Raw genomic sequence first — 24,680 nt, forward strand, 5'->3', positions numbered from 1 at the left:
TGCCATGGAAACAGGTGTTTGATTGACTTCTTTGCTGGACTTGGGGTGTGACACGTATGAATACTGTCAAGTTTGGTGGAGATCCCATGTATTTCTATGGAGATATGAGCAAACCGTGTTTCATGGCGAGAAGGTCATTTTCCGTCAGTTACCACGGTAACACGCTTTTGGCTATTAGAAAGATTTGAGGAGCGTTTGGTCCCCAACTTGTCAGGAAGCTTCCCACCAAGTTTGGAGTCACTCGGATGAATCCCCTGAGACTAGTTCGTTCAAATACGATGTGTGTAAAGTGCAAAAAATGGCAAATAAATGGCAGCACACGCCAAGATGGCGGGCACCCTGTTGCCATGGCAATAGGTGTTAGATTGACTTTTTTGCTCGACTCGGGGTGTTACACGTGTGTGCCGAGTTTCGTCTTCCTACGTGGAAGTAGACGTTCCCTGACCCCATTCAATGGGGTATTTTTTTGACTTCTAGGTGGTGCTGTTGAGCCACTTTTGCATTGGAGTGTATGCGGACTTTAGAATATCGCGATTTTCACCGGGCTTGACGTGTGTGCCAAGTTTCACAACTTTTCATGGGTGTTTAGGGGGTCAAATTTGGCCTGGAAGCGCTTAGGAGAAGTATAATAAACATTTGGAAAACAATAGGGCCCCGCCATACTTTGTATGGCTCGGACCCTAATAATAAACATTTCAGGAACAATAGGGTCTTGCCATACTTTGTATGGCTCGGACCCTAATAATAGTGTCACAAGAGGAGCTCCATTATTTTATTTTTTATATTGGTGAAAATTAAAGAGCTGTGTAATAGCACAGGAGATGGTATATTGCTTTCTGCTTATTGCTTACTGTAAACATCTAGCTTACATGTTGTCGACTGTGAGCAGGTCTGATTGTAAGGTCTGACAGCAGCAGGGTGAAAGGGGCTGCCCTGTACTGTGAAAATGTTAAGCATTTATTTCATAAGGTAACCCCTCAGTATAACTGAAGTTTGCAGGAGCTTCACCTGTACAATCTGCAGGTAGTAAGCAGCCAGGTGGATGATCAGATGCAGATATCTGCTGAGAGTGAAACATCAAGGGGAAATGAGGGGTCGTCTTCTTATATTTGGATAGACTGGTTTACTTGTTAGACTCCATGAACATGGAAATTAAAAACGTATTCTGAAATACAAATTAATAAGACCCCGGTCTAACAGGTGGTTGCTTGTAGCAGGAAGGTTTACTTCAGATCGCAGATGAAGGTCAAGAACACCAAAAGCATCATCAATGGAGAGATACAGCAGGTCCTTCCTCCCCTCTGCTGTCAGACTCCACAATTAGGCCTGTTCACAGCAGTGTTGATGTATTTATATTGTAGTTGTGTATATATATATATTTGTATACACAACTTGTTTATCTATTCATATTTGTTTTACTTGTTTACTGTGAAATTGTACAGCTGTCTACAGCACTATGAATTACCCCACTGAGGCATAAATAAATGTCTATCTAAAAAAAATTTACACAGCGTGTGGGGAAAAAAATGACTGAATATCTGACTAATGTAGTTTGGTTAACATTTGTCCTGCTTATGGTAATTTTCAAAATAATAAATAAAACAAAATGGAATGTCCCTCAGGTGAAGTTAGGTCTCCATCTGTTTCCAGGTTTGCATCTTATGACCACCTGATGCGGTTTTGGCAGGTCATTCAACCATCACTGAAATACATGGTCCGAGCGACCAGCTTAACTGCTGATGATGCTGGACGACTGAGTGCTCCCACGGTAGGCCTTATTTGTAATTATGTGATTTTCCAACTAGAGCACAATAAAGTAGTACAGCCAACCATTTATTTCTTATCTTGTGTATTTCACAGGGACAGGCTCTACACCCAATAGATGAGATGTTCCTGTTCCTGAACTACCCGGCCCTTGTACTGAAGCAGAGGGACCTGGCTGACCGCTATCAAATCCACCAATCTACTGTGAGCAGAATAATTCTCACATGGAGCAATTTTTTGCTTTCTGTCCTGGGTGCACAGAGAATCTGGATGACACAAGAGAGGATCCGGGAGTACCTACCTGTAGAGTTCAGAGACTATGCTGACACCACTGTGGTTCTGGACTGCACTGAGCTGAGGTGCCAAACCCCTTCTTCTCCCTTGCTACAGAGTGAGGTCTACTCAAACTACAAGTCCCACTGCACCCTGAAAGGAATGACTGGTATAGCACCACATGGTCCAGTGACCTTTGTTTCTCCCCTCTATGCTGGTTCGATCAGCGACAAGCAGCTGTTTGTGGAATCAGGTCTTTGCAAGCTTCTCCGTCCAGACTCAGCGATCATGGTGGACAGAGGCTTCCTGATGGACAACTGTGTGCCCTGTAAGATGTACAGACCTGCATTTCTTTCAGGAAGACATCAAATGCCTGAGAGTGAGGTCAGGGAAACGCAGGCAATCGCACACCTCAGAGTGCATGTGGAGCGTGTGATTCGAAGATTGAAAGAACACAAGTTATTGGATTCAGTCATTCCTTTGAATATGTTTGGTAACATTAATCAGCTGTACGTTGTTGCATGTCTCCTGCTGAACTACGAAAATGGCCCCTTGGTTAAGGCTTGGGCAAAGTAGAACAATCAAATCTGACATTGCAAGTGATTATTGTAGAATAGTTAGTCATTGAATGTGATATTGTTATTGCTGTTTTAAACATTTTGATGCAATAAAAAAGGCGATCTCACAGCCTTCCTTTGGGACACAAACGGTGGAATTTTAATTGTTTTGTGTTTGTTTGTTATTTACAAGCAGAGGTGGGTAGAGAAGCCAAAAATTCTGAAATAATAGTACTGTTACATGAGAAAAATATGACTCAAGTAAAAGTCAAAGCTAGTCATCCAGATAATTACTCTAGTTAGACTAAAAAGTACTTATTGAAAAAAACTACTAAAATACTGACAACAACATCAGATATATTCTTTTTAACTAAAAATCAATAACTGAAACAGTGATGAAAAAAAATGAACATGAATAAAACATCCATCACATTAAAACAGTCTCCATAAAACTGACGTAGCCACCAGCACAGTATGTTTGTTTTCTGAGATGGTCATGTGGAAGTCGTGTAACAAAACTGATTCGTATTAATAAATGGCCAAAAAATAGAAGCAACGAGTGGAATGCATGCAATTGTAATGGAGTAAAAGTAGTGTTAATTTATAAGTATATTTGAGTGAAAGTAAAAAGCACACCGTTTTAAAACTACGATAAAAAGTACATTTTTTGTAAAAACTTACCCAAGATAATGTAATGGAGTAAATGTACCACGTTACTACCCACCTCTGTTTACAAGCAGTGCAAGCATCATAATCAGTTTTCTCTTTTATAGCTTGTAGAACTTCATCATCCCTGTAAATCCTCTGAATGAACAGGTCATCCTCAGTGTAGACTACAAAGTCGCACCATTCAAATCCACTTAATAAAAGTTGCCCCTGCACCTGCCAGTAGTAGGCATGTGATTTTTTTAACTGAAGTATGTCATCAGAGACCCTGAGGTAAGTGCAGTCGACATAGCTTCTGACATGAGGACACTTCACCTCTACCAGTCCAAATGCAGGTTCAGCTTTTGGGTCGTAGATCAGACCATCTGGTGAAGCCCCAAGCCACGGCGCATCGGGATGAATGATGAAGCCACATGGGTAGTGGTTGACGTCCCTCGCCAGACAATACTCCTCTATTGCCTTAGGCTCCAGCTCGAGGCCTCTCTTCATGTCAGCAGTTTTGTAGCCTGACTGGGAGATTCGAGGCCAAGCTTTCTGCCGATGACTGTCCTCTCACATGGCAAACTTCTCTGAAGCACATCACATGGATAAACAGTATATAATTAAACAGTACAATTATATATATATATATATAAACACTATACTATTATTAAAACCAAAATGCATAAGGTCTGCTAGGCTGCGGTTTCTAAAAAAGATGTTTATATGAAGGCAAAGTTTTAAAAACAAAATCATATTTAACACAGTTTCTTATTCCGACAGGATCATCATGTTTGTTTACAACTATATATCCTGTTGGGTGAAAAGTGCACATACCTAAATCTAGAGGATGTCACACGCAGCCTCCTTAAGAGGTGCCATTCCTGCAGAGAGCTTTGCTGCCTTGTGCTCTCCTCAGTTCGGTGGGCCATGTCATGTGATGTTTCCAGAGACACCATGTGGAGTTGCTGATGATGGCTCAGTACAAAGCAGCACTTGGTGGGGCCCAAGAAGTAATTAGAGGGAGGTACAGATGGTCGTGGTGTTGCAGTGGAATGCAAACACGTTTTAGGTGGGCTCCATGCTGGGAGGAGATAGGAGAGGACACTTCCTTCTTGAACTTTGCCAAAGGCACTATCCACCAGTGGTATAGCCCCTGAAATCCCCACGGTGGTTATAAGTGGAGCAGTGTCCCTTGGCATCTGTTCATAGGCCTCGTTCAGGTGAAGCACAGTCATGTCTGGGAGCTCGCAGGTCAGGTTTGAGGCTGCTTTGTATAAATTACTCCTGCAATTACAACATAGCGTAATTGTTTTACATGTTCAGTCAAATATTTTATGAGATCAATTCAGTTTAACCTTCTGACCTGCCAAACTTTGGAGTAGACTTTATTCTTAAGAAGCTGTTCACGCTGCTTGTTGGTTTGGTATCATCTACCATGTACTATGTACTCACTGCATCTATGCCTTCTCTTGTGCCTCACTGTTAACAAGCTGTGTGCGATAAGAAGAAGAGTGTGCATGTGTGCATGCTTATAAAGGGAAATTCAATGAAACAGACAAAGGAAAATAAATGAACTATTCTATGTGTAATGTATTACCGGATTCCTTCAGCCAGTCTTCTTTCTTTGGGTCTTGCTGATACTATCACCATCTGATTGGTCGGACCAGGTTTGAAGCCCTGTAAAGAAATGTAAAAGTTAAAGATGAGGTTTTTCTATGTGTGTAACTAACAACATTATGTTAAAAAAATTTGGATTTTTCACCTGAGTACGAGGTTTGTGCCACTGCTGTTCAGAATGTGTGCAGCTTTGTGTTGGGGGTACAGCTGTAAGTCCCTTCTGGCTGTAATCAGCAGACTGATACAGCAAGGCTGCAACATGACTGCACAGGGCAAGCCCAGCAACACATGAACACTGGTACGTCAGCAGCTCAACAGGTTTAGTGTCTTTGAGAACCACCTGTAAAAGAAGTTGATAGAAACAGTACCATGTGAAGTGGTTTTATATCCATGCAGTGAATGATAGCCCTAAAACTGGTATGACTTATAAAAACACAGCAACTAAAGTTGTTAAACTTGTTATATGTTTTAGCCAAATATTCTTATATGTTAAAATACTGAATAGATATAAAATACTGAATTATTTTTGTCTAGTGTGCATTTCTGTAGTACCATTAACCTGCCAGGGGGTCTACAGATGGAAATTAGCCTTGAGCTATATTTACATTTGACTGAATGTTCATTAATATGCATCGTTTCCCCTTATTTCGTCTACATGAAAAAAAACTCCTGACAATAAATGTAGAGCTACATAGTTCCCATCACATTAATAAACCAGAGTAGAAAATGCCTCTGAACGACAGACATTAACAGCAAAAATTACAGCAGCATCAAAACCCAGGACTGCAACTAACTGCCGTTTGAGGTGATATTTAATAAGTAAATTCTTCCCGCTGCTCCCATTTCCCTACACTCAATGAATGCGGCTTCTGGCTCTTTTTCATGGATCTGAAGCACTTTGCCCTCACTGTCACTTCTGTCTCACTCTTGTGGGAAACTGAGGAAGAGAAGCAGTAGTGACTTATTAGCAAATGGTGCTAACCAAAGAACACACAATATAAGTAGCAAAGCATTACTATATGTCAAAAACAGACCAAACATATTTCTGTGTAAAATGTGAGCTTAATATTTACTGTTCTTACTACACGGTGTCCTAATCACATTAACACGTTGACTAGCTGCCTGTCTTCTTATGATGCTACCTTCGAGCTACCACTGTTAGCGAAACACTTACCTTCATAATCGTGTATAAAGTTGGTGATAAACAACTTAAAGCCTTTAATCCGCTTGCTTGCGGACGTCGTCGTATGCTTCTGGAAAATCCTGTGGACATCGTCCGTTGATGCGAGGCAAGTCTTGAAGACAACGGGTAAAAAACACCATATTCACCGCTTTGGCAGCTGTCAACCGGAAGTAGTTGGGCTGGCTTATCGTGACCAGGAAGAGACTGCGCATAAAGCCCATAGAAAGATGAAGACATGTTAACAGGCGGCCCGGAAGCTAGAATATTTCTTTGAAATTAAAAGCCTAGATTAACATGTAGCATCGTGCAAGCACATACTGTGTTGACTCATACAAAACAATATGAATATATTCGTTCGGGCAGACAGCGACCCCAAGATGATGACAATAGTAATAATAAGATAATGATAGATAGATAGATAGATAGATAGATAGATAGATAGATAGATAGATAGATAGATAGATAGATAGATAGATAGATAGATAGATAGATAGATAGATAGATAGATAGATAGATAGAAATTAAAGCCTAGTGGGTAACCAGGTAACCAAGTAACCAGGATTATAATGATTGTTCACAGTGATCACAGTGCTGTGAACTGTTCATAGCTATTATTCCTTGCTGGCTAAGTTACGTTGAACGTGTGGAATTTATATCCTGGTAATAACGAAAAACACAACGGCTTTATTCATAAACACCCTAACAGTAACGACAGATTCAAAATGTACCTGTAGTTACTGGTTTCTGTGCCAGGCTTGTGTTGATAACAACATGAAGGAGAGACCACAACCAGTTTGAAAAGAAATAACCAAACTTTTCATTTCAATATAAACAAATGCTTAGAACCAACTTAACCATAACTTTATAACTGAACAGAAAAAGCACCAGTTGAGATTAAAAACAACAAAACTCTATCCCCTGATGACAGGCTGGAGGATGTCTATCACATCCTCCAATCCTGTTAGATGAAACTGCAGGTCCACAAAGATGCTGTCTCTGCATTTTGGGCAATTAGGCAAAGTCATCACCCACTCTGCAGCGCAGGTGTCTCAGCCAATCAGACTGCGTCAGCAGGGTGTTATCACTGGTCCCTGTCTAAATGGCATTTTCAAACATGTTATTGTTCTGTAAACTAGTAGGGCACCACTGAGCTATCTGATCACCCCATGTGCAACTTAACCTGCTGTCAGTACCTTGGCCCAAGTTTTGACCGGGGGTTTGTTTTCATAGTTACTCAGGAGGCAGGTTACTGCAAAAAGCTGGTTGACACTGCCTCAAAGGTTCAGGGGATGATGGTGTCATATAATTTGTTCTCCTTATTGGCCCTTTCCACTTGTATCCTTAACCATGCAAAGTCCTGAGTGAACAGCACGTCATGTGATAGCTTTGAGTTTTTAGTGAGAAAAGGTGGTTTGTAAACTTTGAAGGGCACCAGGTCATTTATTCTAAAATTCTCCATAATGGCCATATCTTTTTCCAGAAGCTGGATAATGCCAGATTGCCTAAACAATTCTTTGTTACTAACAGAGCCAGAATCCAACGAAGAAGCAGGATTGATAGCACCATGTGGGGACACATTCCTTTCATGGCAGAGTGGGATTTGTACTGTAAAAACATCTCACTCTGTAAGAGAAAAGATGAAGGTATGTGACATTTCATCTCTGTAAAGTCAATAATTACTGGGGTGTCAGAGTACTTTCCAAACACGTTTGGCATTGTGGCTTTAATCATGTCAGGAGACATCCATATCCCAACTTCGCCAAGTGTACAAAGAATTGATCCAGGTTGTAATGATCCTGCTTACAGTGGACTGATGAACTTTGAAACGGTCACTGAGATCTTTCTCCTTCAGACCGAGAGACAGGTACAGCAAGAACTGAAACTATTCAACAATTGTTGGAAGACATTGGTTCTGGTGAAGTGAAGAAGGGATAGTGGTCATTTAAAAGAAAATTTTAACTTTATTAAAATGAAAAACAGTGTTTTCAAGGGCTACTTGGCAGAAAGCTGTTTTAAAAGTTAAACCAAAACTTGAATTATAAACTATTCCTACTGGTCGATGCAGTGGATCCGTGGCCTTGTCAGGAACTGCTGCACTGGAGGCAGATGATGTGTACCAGCTCTTTGTTCAGTGTGATGCCAAAATGTCAGTAGATGACGGTAACTGGCAACCTTTAAAAGTGAAAAACATATTGAGCCCATGATTTTGTGCACTGTACCTAAAGCTCCTGGTTCTGGTTTCACATCATAATCATGGCACTGAAGCAGCACTTCAGCATCCATGTCCTCCTGTACACCTCTGTCCATTTTGTCCTCTCCCAAACACTTGGTCTGTCTGCCCATGTTCTGTCAGTTTAGCATACGTTGTCAGATCGGCATACGTTCGACAGCTACATCTGTTAGACTAGCATACACTGTAAAACCAGCATACACTTAGTTTTCATCAGCTGTTGCCAGCAGCCTTTCATATTTAACATCATCTCCCATACAAGTGGTAACTACCTTAAAGAGCTTGTGCACCATCAAAATCAAGCTGTTGTGTTTTTGGTTATTACCAGGATTCCTGTGGGAAAGCCAGTTAATTTAAGTATTAACGTAATCAGGAGTTTCATTCTAGTGTAGTAAATTATTAAATGGACTTTTAAACGTTCATCAATACTGACATGACAAATAGTTTTATTCTATGGTGATATAAACATAGAAACAGGTCTTGATTACACCCTAATTTCACTCAGGCTCCATATCAGGCACTGTTGTGGAAACTGTGGCAACAGCTTCCTTTGTACATTGGAGTGGATGGTATATTGTTCAATCTTTGGCATTCCCACATGGAATAAAGTCTTCAGTATGCGTAGCCTGCCAAAAGTCCAGTCCATGTCCCTCATGTATTCTGCCACCTTGTGGTGATTCAGTAACAGCAGCTGTGTAAGGAAATAGAATATTAGAAGTTTTCCTGCGCTGTACTGATGAAACAACTTTTCTAGACTCCATTTACATTTACTATTGAGAAAACTGCACAAAATGACCTACCCACTGGAAAAATCTGAATGAAAATGCTGATTTTCCACTTTGGCAGATTAAGTTGTTCACCATGTTATATGACGGCTTGGCACAGATAAATTCCAGACATTCAACGTAACTTAGCCAGCAAGGAATAATAGCTATGAACAGTTCACAGCACTGTGATCACTGTGAACAATCATTATAATCCTGGTTACTTGTTACCCACTAGGCTTTTATTTCTATCTATCTATCTATCTATCTATCTATCTATCTATCTATCTATCTATCTATCTATCTATCTATCTATCTATCTATCTATCTATCTATCTATCTATCTATCTATCTATCTATCTTATTATTATTATTATTATTATTATTGTCATCATCTTGGGGTCGCTGTCTGCCCGAACGAACATATTCATATTGTTTTATATGAGTCAACACATATTCTAGAATGCGCCGCTAGGTGGCAGCAGCAATTGTAGTAGCTCTGTTTTTAACTCGTGATTTTTTGCAATATAGCCGTCTTTTTTAAGGACATCAGCTGTCAATCTGTGTCTGTTCGGGTTGATTTTTCACGCTGGTCAGAGGCTGTGCTATACGGGAGATTTTTTCTGAATATTTTTCTGTTTTTGCAAGACTTGTTATTGTGAGTCTCCATGGCAACGAGACTTGTTTACCATCGGGATCAACTGATAAAACTCTCCAAACTCAAGATTATCAGTGAAACAACACTTCAAATCCCAACGGAGTTGAAAAGAAAGAGAAGAGGATGCAGGGCAGGAGCGAGGCAGAGAGAAAAACGGTGGCGATTCAAACCGTTTTCTCCAACGGTTGTTATGGGAAACGTGAGATCGCTAGCTAACAAAATTGATGAACTTCAGGTGCTAACCAGGTCTCTTAAAGAATACAGAGAGTGCAGTATTATGTGCTTCACCGAGACATGGCTGCATGAACACATCCCAGACTGTAATGCGTCTGTACACGGCTTCAGGACGGTCCGTGCAGACCGCAATAAACAACTCAGCGGGAAGTTGAAGGGAGGTGGAATTGCGGTGCTGGTAAACCAGCGCTGGTGTCATCCTGAACATGTCACTGTTAAAGAGAAGATCTGCACAAGAGACATTGAACTGCTAGCTGTGAGTCTCCGCCCGTATTATTTACCCAGAGAGTTCACATGCGTTATTCTGGTAGCGGTATATATATTACCTGGTACCGCTCCAGACGCAGCCTGTGATGTCATTAACTCTGTAGTGGCCAGGCTTCAAACACAACATCCAAACGCATTTGTGGCTATCTCTGGAGATTTTAACAACATCTCCCTCTCTGCCAACTCTACCAACTTTCCAACAGTTTGTCAGCTGCTCCACCAGAGAAAACAAAACGTTGGACTTATTTTATGCAAATATTAAAAATGCATACAGCTCCTTTGCCCTGCCACCTTTAGGAAGATCAGAACCATAACTAGTTCTTCTCTCCTCCTCCTACAAGCCCATCGTTCAGCAACAACCAGTCATTAGAAAGGCTATTAGAACCTGGTCTAATGAAGCTGAAGATGCTCTGAGAGGATGCTTCGAGGCTACAGACTGGAACGTCCTATGTGAACCTCATGGAGATGACATCAATGCCTTGACTGAGTGTGTGACAGATTATATTAACTTCTGTGTGGACAGCACCGTTCCAACAAGAACAGTGAGGTGCTTCCCCAATAACAAACCCTGGATCACCAGTGACCTGAAAAAAGCTGCTGAACATCAAAAAAGAAAGCTTTTAGGGATGGAGACAGGGAGTTATTGAAGTCCACACAAAAACAACTTAAAACACAAACGAAGAAGTGCAAGGAGGACTACAGGAAGAAGTTGGAAAGTAAGCTTCAGAAAAACAATGTGAGGGATGTGTGGTCAGGAATGAAGAAGATCACTGGCTTCGGGATAAAGGAGGATCAGACCGATGGAGGTCTGGACAGAGCGAATGAACTGAACATGTTCTTCAATAGGTTTAGCTCATCTCCTGCTTCAACCCCAACTAGCCACACACCCTCCATGAGCCCACAGCTTTCCTGTCACACCTCCACTCTGTCACCCTGCAGCTCAGTCAAGGACCTGGACACAACCTCATCTCCCTCCACATCAGGACTTCCTGAAACCTCCTCTGCCTCCACCTCCACTCTGTCTGTCTCCTGTAACCAAGTCATGCAACAACTGGTGAAACTGAACCAGAACAAGGCTGCAGGTCCAGATGGTGTCAGTCCCAGAGTTCTCAAGACCTGCTCAAAACAGCTATGTCCGATTCTCCAGCACCTGTTCAACACCAGCCTGAGTCAGAGAAGAATCCCGGTGCTGTGGAAAACATCCTGCCTTGTTCCAGTGCCTAAAAAACCACAACCAGCTGAACCAAAAGACTACAGACCAGTCGCCCTGACATCTCACGTCATGAAAGTCCTGGAGAGACTCTTACTGGCTCACCTCAGCAAGCAGGTGAACACCTTTCAGGACCCATTACAGTTTGCATACCGTAATGGGCTTGGGGTTGAAGATGCCATCATATACCTGCTTCAGAGAGCCCACTCTCATCTGGACCAGTCAGGCAGCACTTTGAGGGTCATGTTCTTTGATTTCTCAAGTGCTTTTAATACGATTCAGCCTGCTCTGCTGTGTGAGAAGCTGCAGAAATTCCAGGTGGATCCCTCCACAACCACCTGGATTTACGAATACCTCACAAACAGACCACAGTTTGTGAGACTGAAAGGTTGTGTGTCTGAGATGGTGGTCAGCAGCACTGGAACACCACAAGGGACTGTACTTTCACCATTTCTGTTCACGCTGTACACCTCAGACTTCCAGTACAACTCTGAGTTCTGTCATCTGCAGAAATACTCTGATGACTCAGCAGTTGTTGGGTGTATCAGTGATGGACAAGAAGCAGAGTACAGAGAACTGGTCGGTCAGTTTGTGAAATGGTGCGGTGACAATCATCTCATCTTGAATACCAAGAAAACAAAGGAGATGATTGTTGGCTTCAGGAGGAACAAGAACACACATAGAAGTGTTTCCATCATGGGAGAGGAGGTGGAGGTGGTGGAGGAATACAAGTACCTTGGAGTTCAGCTGGACAACAGACTTGAGTGGAAAAGCAACACTGAGTACATTTACAAGAAAGGTCAGAGCAGGACTCTACTTCTTAAGGAAGCTGAGATCTTTTAACGTCTGCACCAAAATGTTGCAAATGTTCTACAGGTCTGTTGGTTGAAAGTGCAATCAGCTTGCAGCAATCTGCTGGTGCAGCGGCATCAGAAACCAGAGACTTGAAAAGAATTAACAAAACTGATCAAGAAAGCTGGATCTGTGCTTGGAGTAACTCTGGAGCCGCTGGAGTTGATCATCAAATAAAGAATTCTGTACAAGCTGACGAAGATAATGGAAGATCCTTCACACCCTCTACACAACGCCGTGACGAACATACAGAGTGTGTTCAGTGGGAGGCTTGTTCAAGTCCGATGCAAGACAGAGAGATACAGAAGATCCTTCCTTCCAGCAGCTATCAGGCTGAAGAACAAAGCCCTTAATTAATTAATGTGATGTGTTTAAAAAAAAAAAAAAAAAAAAAAAAAAATATACTACTACTACAATATTGAATTTCCCTTTGGGATTAATAAAGTATTTTTCATTTCATTCATTCATTTCATTTCATTTCATTTTCATTTCATTTCATTCAACACAGTATGTGCTTGCACGATGCTACGTGTTAATCTAGGCTTTTAATTTGAAAGAAATAGTCAAACTTCTGGGCCCCCTTTTAACATGTCTTCATCTTTCAATTCAGAAGGAAAAATAAAAAAAGGAATTACCAAAATCCAAAAACAGGGCGGATTTTAAATTAGGTAGTTCTTGTGAATGACCGCTAATGCCATTACAACTCGTGGAGAAAACGGGAGTTAACGAAGCTGAATGTGTTAAATACGGAATGTGAGCCGCTAAGCATTATGGGTCACACGCAGGTGATTACATTAGTTTGTTTTAGTAATGATTTTTGATACCTTGAAATGAAAATTATGACTAGAAACTATTGGATTCTGGATATCAGAAACTCTCTTTTTTCCTAGTAAGAATACTGTTTCAGATATCCAGAATGTTTATTTTAGATAGGAGGAATGTCATTTAGGATAGCTGGAAGTAAAAACACAATACACATGAATGGAGAATGTGACGTCATTTGTCCTAGTAAGCATAGATATATATAGAACGCTAGATGCCTTATGGCGGAGTCTCTTACACGGCATCACAGGTCGGCCATCTTACCACAGTTCGCTTCCTGGCAGAATCTGTCGAACCTGAGGTAAACCAAGTAAGGTCAGTGATCTGCTGAAACATTATTATTCTTATCTCGATTGAAATTTTGACGGGATTTACAAATGGTGGGATTTATTAGAAACAGTATTAACGGGTTATAATCTGGATGCTTGGACTGTTGAAATCGCAGATTTTCTCTTCAGAAAACGGTTTAGTCAACGTTGTGTATGGCTAGGCTGCTAGCTAGCACCTAGTAATTTTACGTCGAAGTCAGAGCAGAATTGGTGTTTCTTTTCAATATAACTAAAGTTGCACATATTTTCATTTGGGTTTGGTTTGTTTAAACATCTTCCATTCTTATTTCTACAGGAAATTTGTTTTTTCCAAAGAGAACATGCCGGACTTTTGTGCAGCTTATGGCTGCGCTAATCATCGTAGTCTTGACCACAAGAAAACGAGGGATTCACCTTTCACCAGAAGATAATATATTATTTTTAGGATAATCGTTAGTTATTTAGTGGAAGTATGTTCAATACAATTTCTGTTATACAGGAACAGTGGGGCTCATGACAAATGAACCACTGATAAATTTTTTTTTATGTATTTGAAATCTACTAGCCACTGTTATATTTGACCAGCATTTGCTGGTGGCTAGTGCTACTTTACATCCCGATCTAGGTACATTTTTACTTTATTTAGATTTCCCAAAAACGGAGAAGAAAGGAGGGAGGCAGTGGGAAATGCTCTGAGGAGAAATGATTTTGTAGCCTCTGACAGGTGCCTGCTCTGCCTGTGAGCCATTTCAGGAGAGAGGACATGGACAGGACGGGGCAGACTGTGCGGCTCAAAGACGGTGTTGTCCCAACTTTATTCAACTTTCCAGCCCATCTTCAAAGAGTATGTGTAACCAACAATAATTGAAGGTGTATAGATGTTATATCAATAGAAGTATGTGATCAAATGTCACACTTTAGTTTTTAGTACCTGCAAGTTGTAGTATGTTGTTTATATCAGCACATTTTAGAGACTCCACAATGTCTTATGTTTATTCTAGTCGGAAGCAACTAGAAGCACAGCCACTTCTAGAAGAGCAGAAGACAACCTGCTGAATCCAAGGACCTGATGAATGATGATGTGAGTATTTGCATGTGAACGTCAAATCAATGAGGGCATCATATGGCTTTTTATATTAAATCCTTTATCTTGGTTTGGAACCCAAATAAGTCTTTGAAGGTAGTCTAAGAGCCAAATATATTTTGATTGTGTTACTCTGTGTAAAAAGTTTGAAAACATTGGCCATCTCATGCCTCTGTCACTCATACACTGGATGAATAAACATGAACATTAAACCATACCTAGGCGTTAGGTGACCTTTACATTATTGTCCAGAGCCACAAAAACATATTTTGCCATATAAGTGAAGAAACCTACATGTTTTCCATGCATAGACCAGTGTCTGGAATAGCACCACAAGATTCTACTCTAAGCCCTACAAAGTGACCCCCCCCCAAACAGACACCCAAACCCACACATGCACAGAAACAAAAGCGATCTAATAATGGCCCTGTAACTATCATTTCTATTTCTCCACAAATCCACCATCAGTGGGATACTGTATGATGTTGTGTTTTTCTGTTGGAGAATTGGAGAACCTAATGGTGTCTTCAGGCTCACATAATTGAGAAGTGTTGTAAAAGTAAAGTGTAATTTATGTGTACGCTTTTGTATATTTTGCCCTAAAACAGGGAGCATCTGAAGAGTAGATTGAGGCTCAAGGGGCAGCGCAAGCGGCAGGCCACTGACCACTTGTACGCGTGCCCTGCTTCCCCTAAGGCTCTTAAAGGCCAAAACTTGAAGAAGCCTCAGCGAGAGTTAGGAAACTGGAGCGGGAGAAGAGCAAATGCCTTGAGGAGAGAAAAGAGGGCAAAAGAACAACATGCAGGCTCTCCTGGAGGAACTGAAGGATAAAAATCTCATCAACGAAGAGCTGAAAGACAAGCTTGGATGCTACTCAGGTAAAATGAAATATTTACATTGATTATTTTGTCTAGTTTATGATCTTTGTCCCCTTCCTAGCTTTCTATTAAAGACCTATGAATTCAGATCCTTCAGTTCATCTCCTGTCGAGCACAGAGAGATTTTGCCCTTACCCTTGCATTTGCATGGTCCAAAGGCTTACCACTACCATGAGAGAGACTCTGCATATTCACCTTCCACATCCCAGCTCATTGCAAAGGTATTGTGCATGATGTCTAATTTAACACTGAATTACATGAAGCTCTGCAGACAATATTATTATAAATGGTCAGGCTACATAGGAAGGCTTCAAATATTTATTTTTGACGGGGCAAGCTGAGGATCGGGCAAAACTTGTCCAAAGTCAAATCGATGTTTACATAGTCATTTTACAGATGTTTTTAGTATGTCCAGTGTCCACCATAGGCATGCTTGAGTTAGTGGTTTAAATGGCTATGTGGTTAAATGTGTACCCTGAAGACCCACTTTCCACATCCAATAACCCATGACAAGGTTTTTGTCATGATGGATGCCTGCCACATGTTGAAGCTGACACGCAATATGTTGCAGGTACATGCTCATTATTTCCCATTTACTCTGTTTTACTTTTCTGTTTTTTATACATTGTTCTTTGTATTTACATAATTATGTTAACTGCAGTTGATGTGTGCTGTGAGGAAAAAAATGTGATTCTGCAATCTGCAGGCATACAGCCCCATAAGAAGTGTAACTGGCAGAATCAGTTGGAATTACATAGTCCAGCTGAACAATGTCCAAAAGAAAAATGAACTACATGCTGCCAACCGAGTCACTGATAAGCATGTGAACTTTGCTAATCAGAAGATGAAGGTATGTTTGCATGGGGATTCATTTAGAGAGGGTCACAATAGAAATGGACTCTAAGCCTTTGTTTTTTTTATACTTTATGATGGTCTTTGTATCTTGTAGTGCAAATGTGTTCTTCATTTCTCTTTCTAAACTTAAGGTCTCCCTGGCTGCTCAGACCCTCAGTAACTCTGTGGCTGTGGCACTTCGCTCTTTGCAGGACATGGGATATGCAGAGTTCAAAGATTCTGAGGCTACTTCAGAGTTTATCAAGGTAATGCAACTACAGATTTGCATCATTGACCAAACCTATAAAACTCATCCTCCCTTTGTAGTTGATCTGTTGGTCAGGTGACACTAAGAGAGTTGTGGTTATGAGGTAAGAATGTCTCCAGGATTATCACTTTTCACATTTGAAATCAGGATTGATTAAATAATTATGATCCTCCTTAAATACAACGATACGTAAGAACTTAAAATGGTTAAAACGGTTTACACCGACCTCATACTTTTCTCAAAAGCACCCTTATTGTCACATCTCATATTTACAGGTATAAGGCACTGCAACATATCCACAGAGGAAATGGAAATGGAAACTATGCCTCATACTTGGATGCTTAGTATCTGATACCTGTTGACACTAAGTCTTATAGTGATGATTTCAGTGCTATCAGTTAATTAAGATATTTGTTTATAGATAACAGACAGGCTGTTTGACATCTTGAACAGTCGCAATCCCAGAGCCAAAGGGTTCAAAGCCCCCCTTGGTTCTACAAACTGGACAAGCACCAGGGAGTTCTTGTTAAAAGCCAGGGAGTTCCTACTCACTTTGAAGATGGAGGATGGCAAACCCCTTTACAGAACAAAGAGGTCTTTTAAAATAGTGACTGTTCAACTAGTGACGCACTGACACCATTTGTAGTCGCCAATACCCAGTACAAATTCTTAATTACATTATCAGAATTGGACTGTTGATTTAGAAAATCAGGATTTCTTTTATTCTTTGTAGATGTATACAAGCTAGTGAATTTATAAATCATGAAATTATTTAAGATAAAACTACTGGTTGTCAGTGCATCCCTCAAGTTCATTAAATAAGTTCTGTTCTCTTGTTTATCTACTATCTTCTGCATCAAGTTCAGATGCTCTGTCCTCCTGTCTGCATCAAGTTCATAGGATGCTCTGTCCTGTAAGATGTTCTGTCCTTTCTGCATCGAGTTCATGAGATGCTCTTTTCAGTCTGCATCAAGTTCATAAAGTGGTATGTATTATTCATATGATTCTATCTTGCTCCAATGTATTTTCTGTTTGCAGCTTTTGTCTGGGTTATAGTTCTCCTTTATTCGTTTTTTTTTTTCTCCCCAGATGCCCATGTCAAAATGGTACGTCTTGCATGGTCTTTGTTATGTCAAGAAGGTTTAGTGTCCTTAAGTAATTTTAAGGGTCCTAAACCTCACAATAATTACTTTAAGGTCAGGGATGCAAACTAGTCAGCTTACCCCCCCCCAAGAAAAAAATTAAGATGAATAGCAGTGAACAATTTTCAATTGTTTAACCTGTAAATTTGTGTCTACCCGTAGAAGTGAGAGATGCTCTGGGAGCATTCACTATTTTGATCCTATACCGTTAGTTTGCATTCCTGCTTTCCTGTGGACAGTAGTAGAATCATAGTAATTAAATATTTGCTTTTGAAGGTTCCTCTCAGTCCTGGGCTTTGTCATCAACATCGACACATTGATGTCGATGGTCCCTGTGCTGCTTGAAGGCCAGCGATATGTCCTGACCTACAGATTCAGCCAGGACCACTTAGAGCTTCTCTTTAACTCTATTAGAGCATCCGGTAGGGATCACAACTTATATTTACCATCCACAACACTAAAATGACACAATTTTAATCAAATGCTTTTATTGTTTGTGGGTCTGTTTGTGTATGTATCATGTCCTGTGTGTGTGTGTGTATATAAATATATAATATTTATGTATGTATATATATATATATATATATATATATATATACATACACATTTATATTATATTTATATATATAATTTTTGTGTGTGTGAGAGGGTGTTTTCTGAAGACATACACATTTCATGCAAGTGTCACAAACTGACAAATTGAGTATCTAAAAAAAAGTCTATCTGAACATTGATCACCATTGACACAGTCTGAATTATTTGATAATCTTGTGTTTCTTCAAGGCGGCTGGAATAACAACCCCACTGCCAGCCAGTTTAAGTACATATTCAGGAAGCTGATGGCCCGGTGTGGAGTTGTGAGTCGCAGAGGCAATGTTACAGCACAAGATGAAACCGAGTCCCTAACAGCGACCACTGACACCTCTAGAAGCCTGTCAGCTGTGGATGTTTCCTCTGCAGCAGGAGGAGAAGACCTTCCATCTCCATTTGCAGACATTCCGGCCCTACTCCATGACCACAGCTATCTTCCCGTCCGCTTCAATGGTCTTGTGGACAACGCTCTTGTGTACATTTCAGGTAAAGGCTGACTGAAAGCCGATTTTGCCGGTAACCAATAGTGCCAGTATTCAAATCCATGGGAAAACGATATGATGATTGTCAAAAAAGGAGAACTGTCTCACGGTTTCCCATGTTTATTTATTTATTATCATTACTTCTAGTCATGCTATTGTTATACTAACCCTTTTTTAGGATTTGTTGTGCGACGGGCTCTGAAGAAGCTGGCCTGTGATGTCTGCCGTGCCAGCCTGGTGACAGATCCTGCATCTGCCATCAAGGACCAGAGCTACCACCTACTCTCTCTAAAAAACAATGGAGGCCTGGTGATTCCATCACAGGGAACAGTAAAGGTCGTCAGGGCAGCAGAATGTGTCATTCGCCAGGCCTCAGCTGGTTGCAGACAATCAAGGCCCATCAAACTGCTGGAGGTCATTTACATTGTACGGAAGAGGATTGGGTCAGAGGATGTGTTTGAGCTTGGGGAGCACATCAATGATACACAGTATGGCATAGACAGCCACCACCATGCACTGCTGACATTAGTTGTGTCCCTGTTTTTTAAGTTGAGGCTACACCACGTCGCTAGGATGACGACAATAACCCTACAGAGCAACAGTATGAGACAGAAGCTCAACAAAACGGTGCTTTTCAAAGGGCATTAGCGCAATGTGGATGTTGGGTCTTCGGACACCGAGTTTTCAGCTCCTAATTAAATATGTTCTAAACAATGTGTTTCAGAACTGGTTTTCTATGATTTCATATATGTAAATGTAAATTATACTGTACATTGAGGACATTTGATAATGCTGAAGGTTACCGTTTACTGTTTATACAATATTAGTGGTATTAACCCTTTCAAGCATGAATTATAAGAAACAGTGCCACCTGTTTTTTGCATACAGTATTTTACTTCCAGAGACACATACAGTGATGCTTTTTTATTTCTTGATCATATTTTACCTTATTTTTGAAATGTATTTTGACAGTTTATTCAAAATTATTAATTAGATAAGCTTTTCATATTTATATTATCTGGCTATTCTATAAAAAATATGGCTATCATTTTTATTTTCCTGTTTATCACTAAAGAAAGTTTGGTTATTACAATGTATGAATTACATATATTAAATATTCATTCTAGAGTAAGTGAACAGTGTATTGCATGACTCACTGATGTCCCTGAAGTGGCAAAATTACAAATATCCACCCAAGAATATACTAGAAAACAGCTGTCAAATAGGTGTCCACCATAGTGGATGCTACGCATGAAAGGGGTTAAATTTATATTGTGTATTCTGTGATTATGGTACATTATGAGCATGCATTATATTGAGAGGCAGATGAAGTATGTCAGAGGTGGGTAAAATGTTCAGTTAAGTTTATCCCCTACATGTATGGTCTCAAAGGCCTCAATGTATTCAAGTATGCAGTGTCTACAGTATATACATCTGTGTACAGGGGGGGATTTCAACATAGAGCCTTTCTTATAGCCTATTTGTAATAGGAAATATTAATCTACCTGTTTCAGAAAATTATTTTTAGGACAACATAATCATTAAAGGATTTCAACATAGAGCCTTTCTTATAGCCTATTTGTAATAGGAAATATTAATCTACCTGTTTCAGAAATTATTTTAGGACAACATAATCATTAAAGGATTTCAACATAGAGCCTTGCTTATAGCCTATTTGTAATAGGGAAATATTAATCTACCTGTTTCATAACATTATTTTTAGGACAACATAATCATTAATAACAATTGAGTATAATTATTACATCCACCCATGTTTATAACAAACCAAACCGTTTGAAAATCTGTTGAAATTTGATCAAGTTATGGTCCTCTGAAAAGTACTTTTACACTACCAACAGCGTTATGGGTGAGAGAGCTACCTGTGGTAAGATGGCCGCCAGGCACGGACGTTCGACTTTGTTGGCTGGCAACGCGGACGAGGCATCTAGCGTTCTATATATATCTATGGTAGGTCCCACCAAGTCATTGGTAGGGTATCCGCGGATCCTTAAAAAGTCTTAAATGAGATTTTTCAAAATTAAGGCCTTAAATATCATTAAAAATGACAAGTAATCCTTAAATCCAGAGTCCCAAGGTCTTAAAAAATAGCACACATCAAATAAACAGAACTTATATATTTTATCTGGAAATCTCTAAAGAACTTTCTAATTACTGTTTTGTATTTTTGTATAAGAGGTTGGAATCTGCGGAACCCCTTGGTTGTCTGTGTGTGTGGGGGGGTCTATTTTCAGGCACATTAGCAGTTTGTACTTCATTAGCTAACAGGTGCGTCAGTCATGGGGAAGTGCAGGTTTAATGTTCGCTGGCTGGATGATCCAACATTTAGGACACATGGTTAGCAACGGTTCCAGGGAACAGCTACGAGGCCCACTGTACGCTGTGCAAGAAGATTTTTAAACTCTGCTCGATGGGAGTTAAAGCTGTGGAGTCGCATATGCGCAGCGAGAAGCAAGAAGCTGCTGCCAAAACCCGCCAGCAGATGCCCGCCATTTCTCAGTTCTGCGCTATTCCATCAGTTCCTCAGACTTCAGCTACATTTCCGATCCCAGCGACGACTGCAGCATCAGAGACAGACTTCAGGGCAATCTTTGGGTCCACCGCTACCCTTCAGGCAGAGGTACTGTGGTGTCTGCATAGCGTGACAAAACACCAGTCCTACAGCGCTAATGATGGAGTTGGAGAGATTTTCCAGGCTTTGTTTCCTGACTCAGGAATCGCTAAAAACTTTACCTGTGGTAAAGACAAAACAGCCTACATATCGACATTTGGTTTGGCTCCCTATATCATTAAACTCCTCGTGGCCGATGTCAACAGAGGCAGTTTTACTTTGATGTTTGATGAAACCCTCAACAAAATGACTAAAACAAAGCAACTGGACTTACATGTTCATTACTGGAAAGATGATCGAGTCCAGTCTAGATACCTGAGATCCCAGTTCATGGGTCATGGAAGAGCTGAGGATTTACTACTCCACTTTAAAGTAAGAATCAAGCCAACACTTATAAAATACCTGTAGTTGTTTTTGTTTTGAAATGGAAAACATGAACGTTTTTTTTCTTAAGCATTTTTTGTTATAAAAATTATTATGCAGTTGTGTTGAAATCCATAACAAATAATGCTTTTTATTTTGCCATATTAAAATGTGTAAAATATAAAACATATTTTTGACAATTTCACAACAAGCTATGGCTTTTCTGTGCATCAATTCTAAGTTTTAATTGTGATACATTTTACTAATGCTAGATATCGTCTAGACTATATGTTTGATAAATTACTCTTTTTTTCATCAGGAATGCACTCAACAGCTGGATTTGAAAAAGCTGCTTTCAGTCTCCATGGATGGACCCAGTGTAAACTGGAAGTTTCTGGAACTACTTCAACAAGAACAGCATGGGCAGTGTGAGGGGACTCAATTGATTGTTGTCGGGAGCTGTGGCCTCCACACCCTACACAATGCCTGCAAATGCGGTTTTGCCTTATGGCAGCTAGAGAAAGTGTTAAAAGCCATGCATGTTCTCTTCCATAATGTGCCAGCAAGGAGAGAGGACTTCACTGCTTTGACCAAATCTGCAAAATTTCCACTTGCATTCTGTAGCCACCGATGGCTTGAAAACTTACCAGTAGCCGAGAGAGCCCTAGAGGTGTGGCCATGACCATGTACCTGGATGCAGTCAGAATGAGGAAGCTACCAAATCCAGGAACTGCATCTTTTGATACCCTTGAAGCAGCTCAGAAAGACCCCCTCATCCAGGCAAAGCTACATTTCTACATCGCTATCATCAGGACATTCACGCCATTCTTGAACAGATATCAAACTGATGAACCAGTGATGCCATTCTTAGCCACAGACTTGACTGAGTTGATGAAGGTAACTATATCCTTGCACTGGACAGTTTGATGTTGCTATTTATTTCAGTGTGTGTACAATTCTGTCTGACTTAATTTATACTAAATTTGTCCTCACAGTAGTGTGCTACCTTTAATCATATTGAAAAAATGTGATTCATATGATTGATTTGCAAATTATATACAGAAACTCACACCCACAAATATGATTTAAGAAATCAATTTTCTAATGTTGGTCTGTGTTGTGATAAATGTTTGAAAAATTTAGCATGAGTTAAGATGCATTTTGTTTTTCTGTCAGAGTGTGCTGAGGCGTTTTGTCAAAAGAGAGATCCTGAAGGACATCAGTCCACTGCCGTTGGTCAGACTGAATGTCAGCGACAAGAATAGCTGGGTCCACCTAAAAGATGTCACTGTAGGCTTGGGTGCAGAATCAGTTCTCAAGGTAGTGTTTCACCTTTTAATGTAATGATGATAGACAGCAAATATAGTTTGTTTTTATAAGAAAGGGTCACTTAGTCTTATTACATTTCATTCTGTCAGGAACTTCAGAGACAAAAAAAGATGGGGGAGCTCACAGTCTTGGAGTATAGGAAGGACTGCATCAAGATGATGTCTACCATCATTCAGAAAGTGCAAGACAAGAGCCCATTAAAGTATCCCCCTGTTAGGCAGGTGGCCTGTTTGGACCCCAGCAGGATGTACTCTGACCCAGACTGGTGCCAGACAAATATGACAAAACTAGTGCAGAGATTTCTGCAAAGCAAGCATTTATCAGGAGGTGTCTCTGCTGGTAGGAGATAATACAACAGTTCAGTCTGTGTTTACACCAAAATATAAAAAGGATCAAGTTTGCTGATAAATATGAATCTGGTTTATGTACTGTGTTACGACCCCTGGTCTACAGCCCATGGGAGAAAGGCTGTCTGGGGATTTCCTTGTGGGTTTGACGCAGCCCCAGCTGGAACCGCCCCTCCCTCTGACGTCAGCCAGACGTCCTTCTATTCCGTGCCAGCTGGAATGATTGCTCCGTCTCCGCTTCCAGGTTCTACAACCAATCCAGTGGAGCAGCCAGGCCTTCAAAAAGGAGGAGGCCCCAACAACCGGGGCAGCTGTGTTCCCGTGGGCGCACAGTTTGCCAGGCTGGGTGTTGGAGTGTAATCGTTGGACTTTATAGAGTATTTAGTGAGCTTGATTCCTGTCTTGAGTAATTGTGTGCACCTTTGTGCTTTTGAGTTGATATTGAGCAGAGACTCTCACCAGTTTTGTGTGAGTCATCTTAAGTTATCGTTTTGGATATGGTTAATGCTCTCACCTTTTGTGAGTAGCTTTTTGGTTGTTTGTTTTGGTTATTAGACGCTCTCACCTTTTGTGAGTAGCCATTGGTTAAGTTTCCTTTTTGTACATAGTATAACAGTAATTGTAATATCTCTTTTCTTTCCGTTGCTCTTTTTCTTTTGGCTGGAGTTATATAACCTATATTTAGGACACCCTTTGTTGTATTTTGGATTTTGGTTGTTTATATGAACCCGAGTGTGTAAATAAACCTTGGTTATATTTTACGGTTTTGTCCAGCCTTTTTTGTTATCTGCCCTAAACCCCTGGATCTTGTGGAGGGCCGTAACAACTGTATATAATCAAAATGTGTTTCCCTGTTTCTTTTTATGTTGCAGGTGATGTAATTATACAGCAGTTTAGTGAGGTCTTATCTGTTGGAGCAAGAAGTGAGACCTTTCTCTCCTATAGACCCACAGAGAGCAGACTGGATGCATTTCTCCATGGTGTCCTGAGCCAACGCTATCAGGAGCTATGGGAGTTTTGCCAGAAACTACTTCTTCTTTCCCATGGACAAGCAACAGTGGAGAGAGGATTCTCTGTAAACAAAGAGGTGGAGACCTGCAATATGCAGGAAGAAACAGTGATTACCCAGCGATTGGTTTGTGATTATGTCAGTGTCTGTGGGGGAGTTCTCAAAGTCCCTATCTCAAAGGAACTACTTGCATCTGCTGCATCAGCAAGGTCCAGATACAGACAGCATCTAGATGAGCAAAAGAGGAAGAAAATAACTGATGCCCAGGCACAGAGACGAAAAGCTGCAGAGGAAACCATAGAGGAGCTTAGGAAGAAGAAGCAAACTCTGCTGCATG

General features: G+C 40.6%; 2 protein-coding genes and 1 long non-coding RNA gene across 4 annotated transcripts; 2 read left to right on the forward strand and 1 right to left on the reverse strand.

Annotated features, from left to right (window-relative positions):
* The first annotated feature begins 1,632 nt into the window (after nucleotides 1-1,632).
* LOC121631402 lies at nucleotides 1,633-2,758 on the forward strand. The gene is made up of 2 exons (XM_041972283.1): nucleotides 1,633-1,768; nucleotides 1,861-2,758. The coding sequence occupies exons 1-2, from the start codon at nucleotides 1,673-1,675 to the stop codon at nucleotides 2,611-2,613; spliced, it is 849 nt and encodes a 282-aa protein (XP_041828217.1). The 5' UTR covers nucleotides 1,633-1,672; the 3' UTR covers nucleotides 2,614-2,758.
* Nucleotides 2,759-4,460: 1,702 nt separating this feature from the next.
* On the reverse strand, nucleotides 4,461-5,039 carry LOC121631815. Its single transcript, XR_006008801.1, has 3 exons — nucleotides 5,005-5,039; nucleotides 4,840-4,919; nucleotides 4,461-4,526 (listed from the first exon to the last, which is right to left on the reverse strand). It is a non-coding gene; the product is annotated as an uncharacterized LOC121631815 (long non-coding RNA).
* Nucleotides 5,040-13,720: 8,681 nt separating this feature from the next.
* Nucleotides 13,721-19,344, forward strand: LOC121631262. Of its 2 annotated transcripts, XM_041972045.1 has the most exons (8): nucleotides 15,829-15,920; nucleotides 16,056-16,199; nucleotides 16,336-16,449; nucleotides 17,313-17,436; nucleotides 17,541-17,557; nucleotides 17,870-18,015; nucleotides 18,377-18,670; nucleotides 18,845-19,344. In XM_041972045.1, the coding sequence occupies exons 5-8, from the start codon at nucleotides 17,541-17,543 to the stop codon at nucleotides 19,312-19,314; spliced, it is 927 nt and encodes a 308-aa protein (XP_041827979.1). In that variant the 5' UTR covers nucleotides 15,829-15,920; nucleotides 16,056-16,199; nucleotides 16,336-16,449; nucleotides 17,313-17,436; the 3' UTR covers nucleotides 19,315-19,344. The 2 variants fall into 2 exon arrangements, with proteins under 2 accessions (XP_041827980.1, XP_041827979.1); XM_041972046.1 differs by lacking the exons at nucleotides 15,829-15,920; nucleotides 16,056-16,199; nucleotides 16,336-16,449; nucleotides 17,313-17,436; nucleotides 17,541-17,557 and adding exons at nucleotides 13,721-13,771; nucleotides 15,018-15,024 and having other exon boundaries at nucleotides 17,686-18,015.
* The last annotated feature ends 5,336 nt before the right edge of the window (nucleotides 19,345-24,680 follow it).

The sequence above is a fragment of the Melanotaenia boesemani genome, chromosome 20 (genome assembly GCF_017639745.1).
Source record: "Melanotaenia boesemani isolate fMelBoe1 chromosome 20, fMelBoe1.pri, whole genome shotgun sequence".
NCBI classification, from domain to species: domain Eukaryota; kingdom Metazoa; phylum Chordata; class Actinopteri; order Atheriniformes; family Melanotaeniidae; genus Melanotaenia; species Melanotaenia boesemani.

Coding starts and splice junctions, on each gene's coding strand:
- LOC121631402 (XM_041972283.1), top strand. CDS start 1,673: ATGCGGTTTTGGCAGGTCATTCAACCATCACTGAAATACATGGTCCGA. Junction 1,769..1,860: donor GACGACTGAGTGCTCCCACG/GTAGGCCTTATT, acceptor TGTATTTCACAG/GGACAGGCTCTACACCCAAT.
- LOC121631262 (XM_041972045.1), top strand. Junction 18,016..18,376: donor TAACTCTATTAGAGCATCCG/GTAGGGATCACA, acceptor TGTTTCTTCAAG/GCGGCTGGAATAACAACCCC. Junction 18,671..18,844: donor CGCTCTTGTGTACATTTCAG/GTAAAGGCTGAC, acceptor ACCCTTTTTTAG/GATTTGTTGTGCGACGGGCT.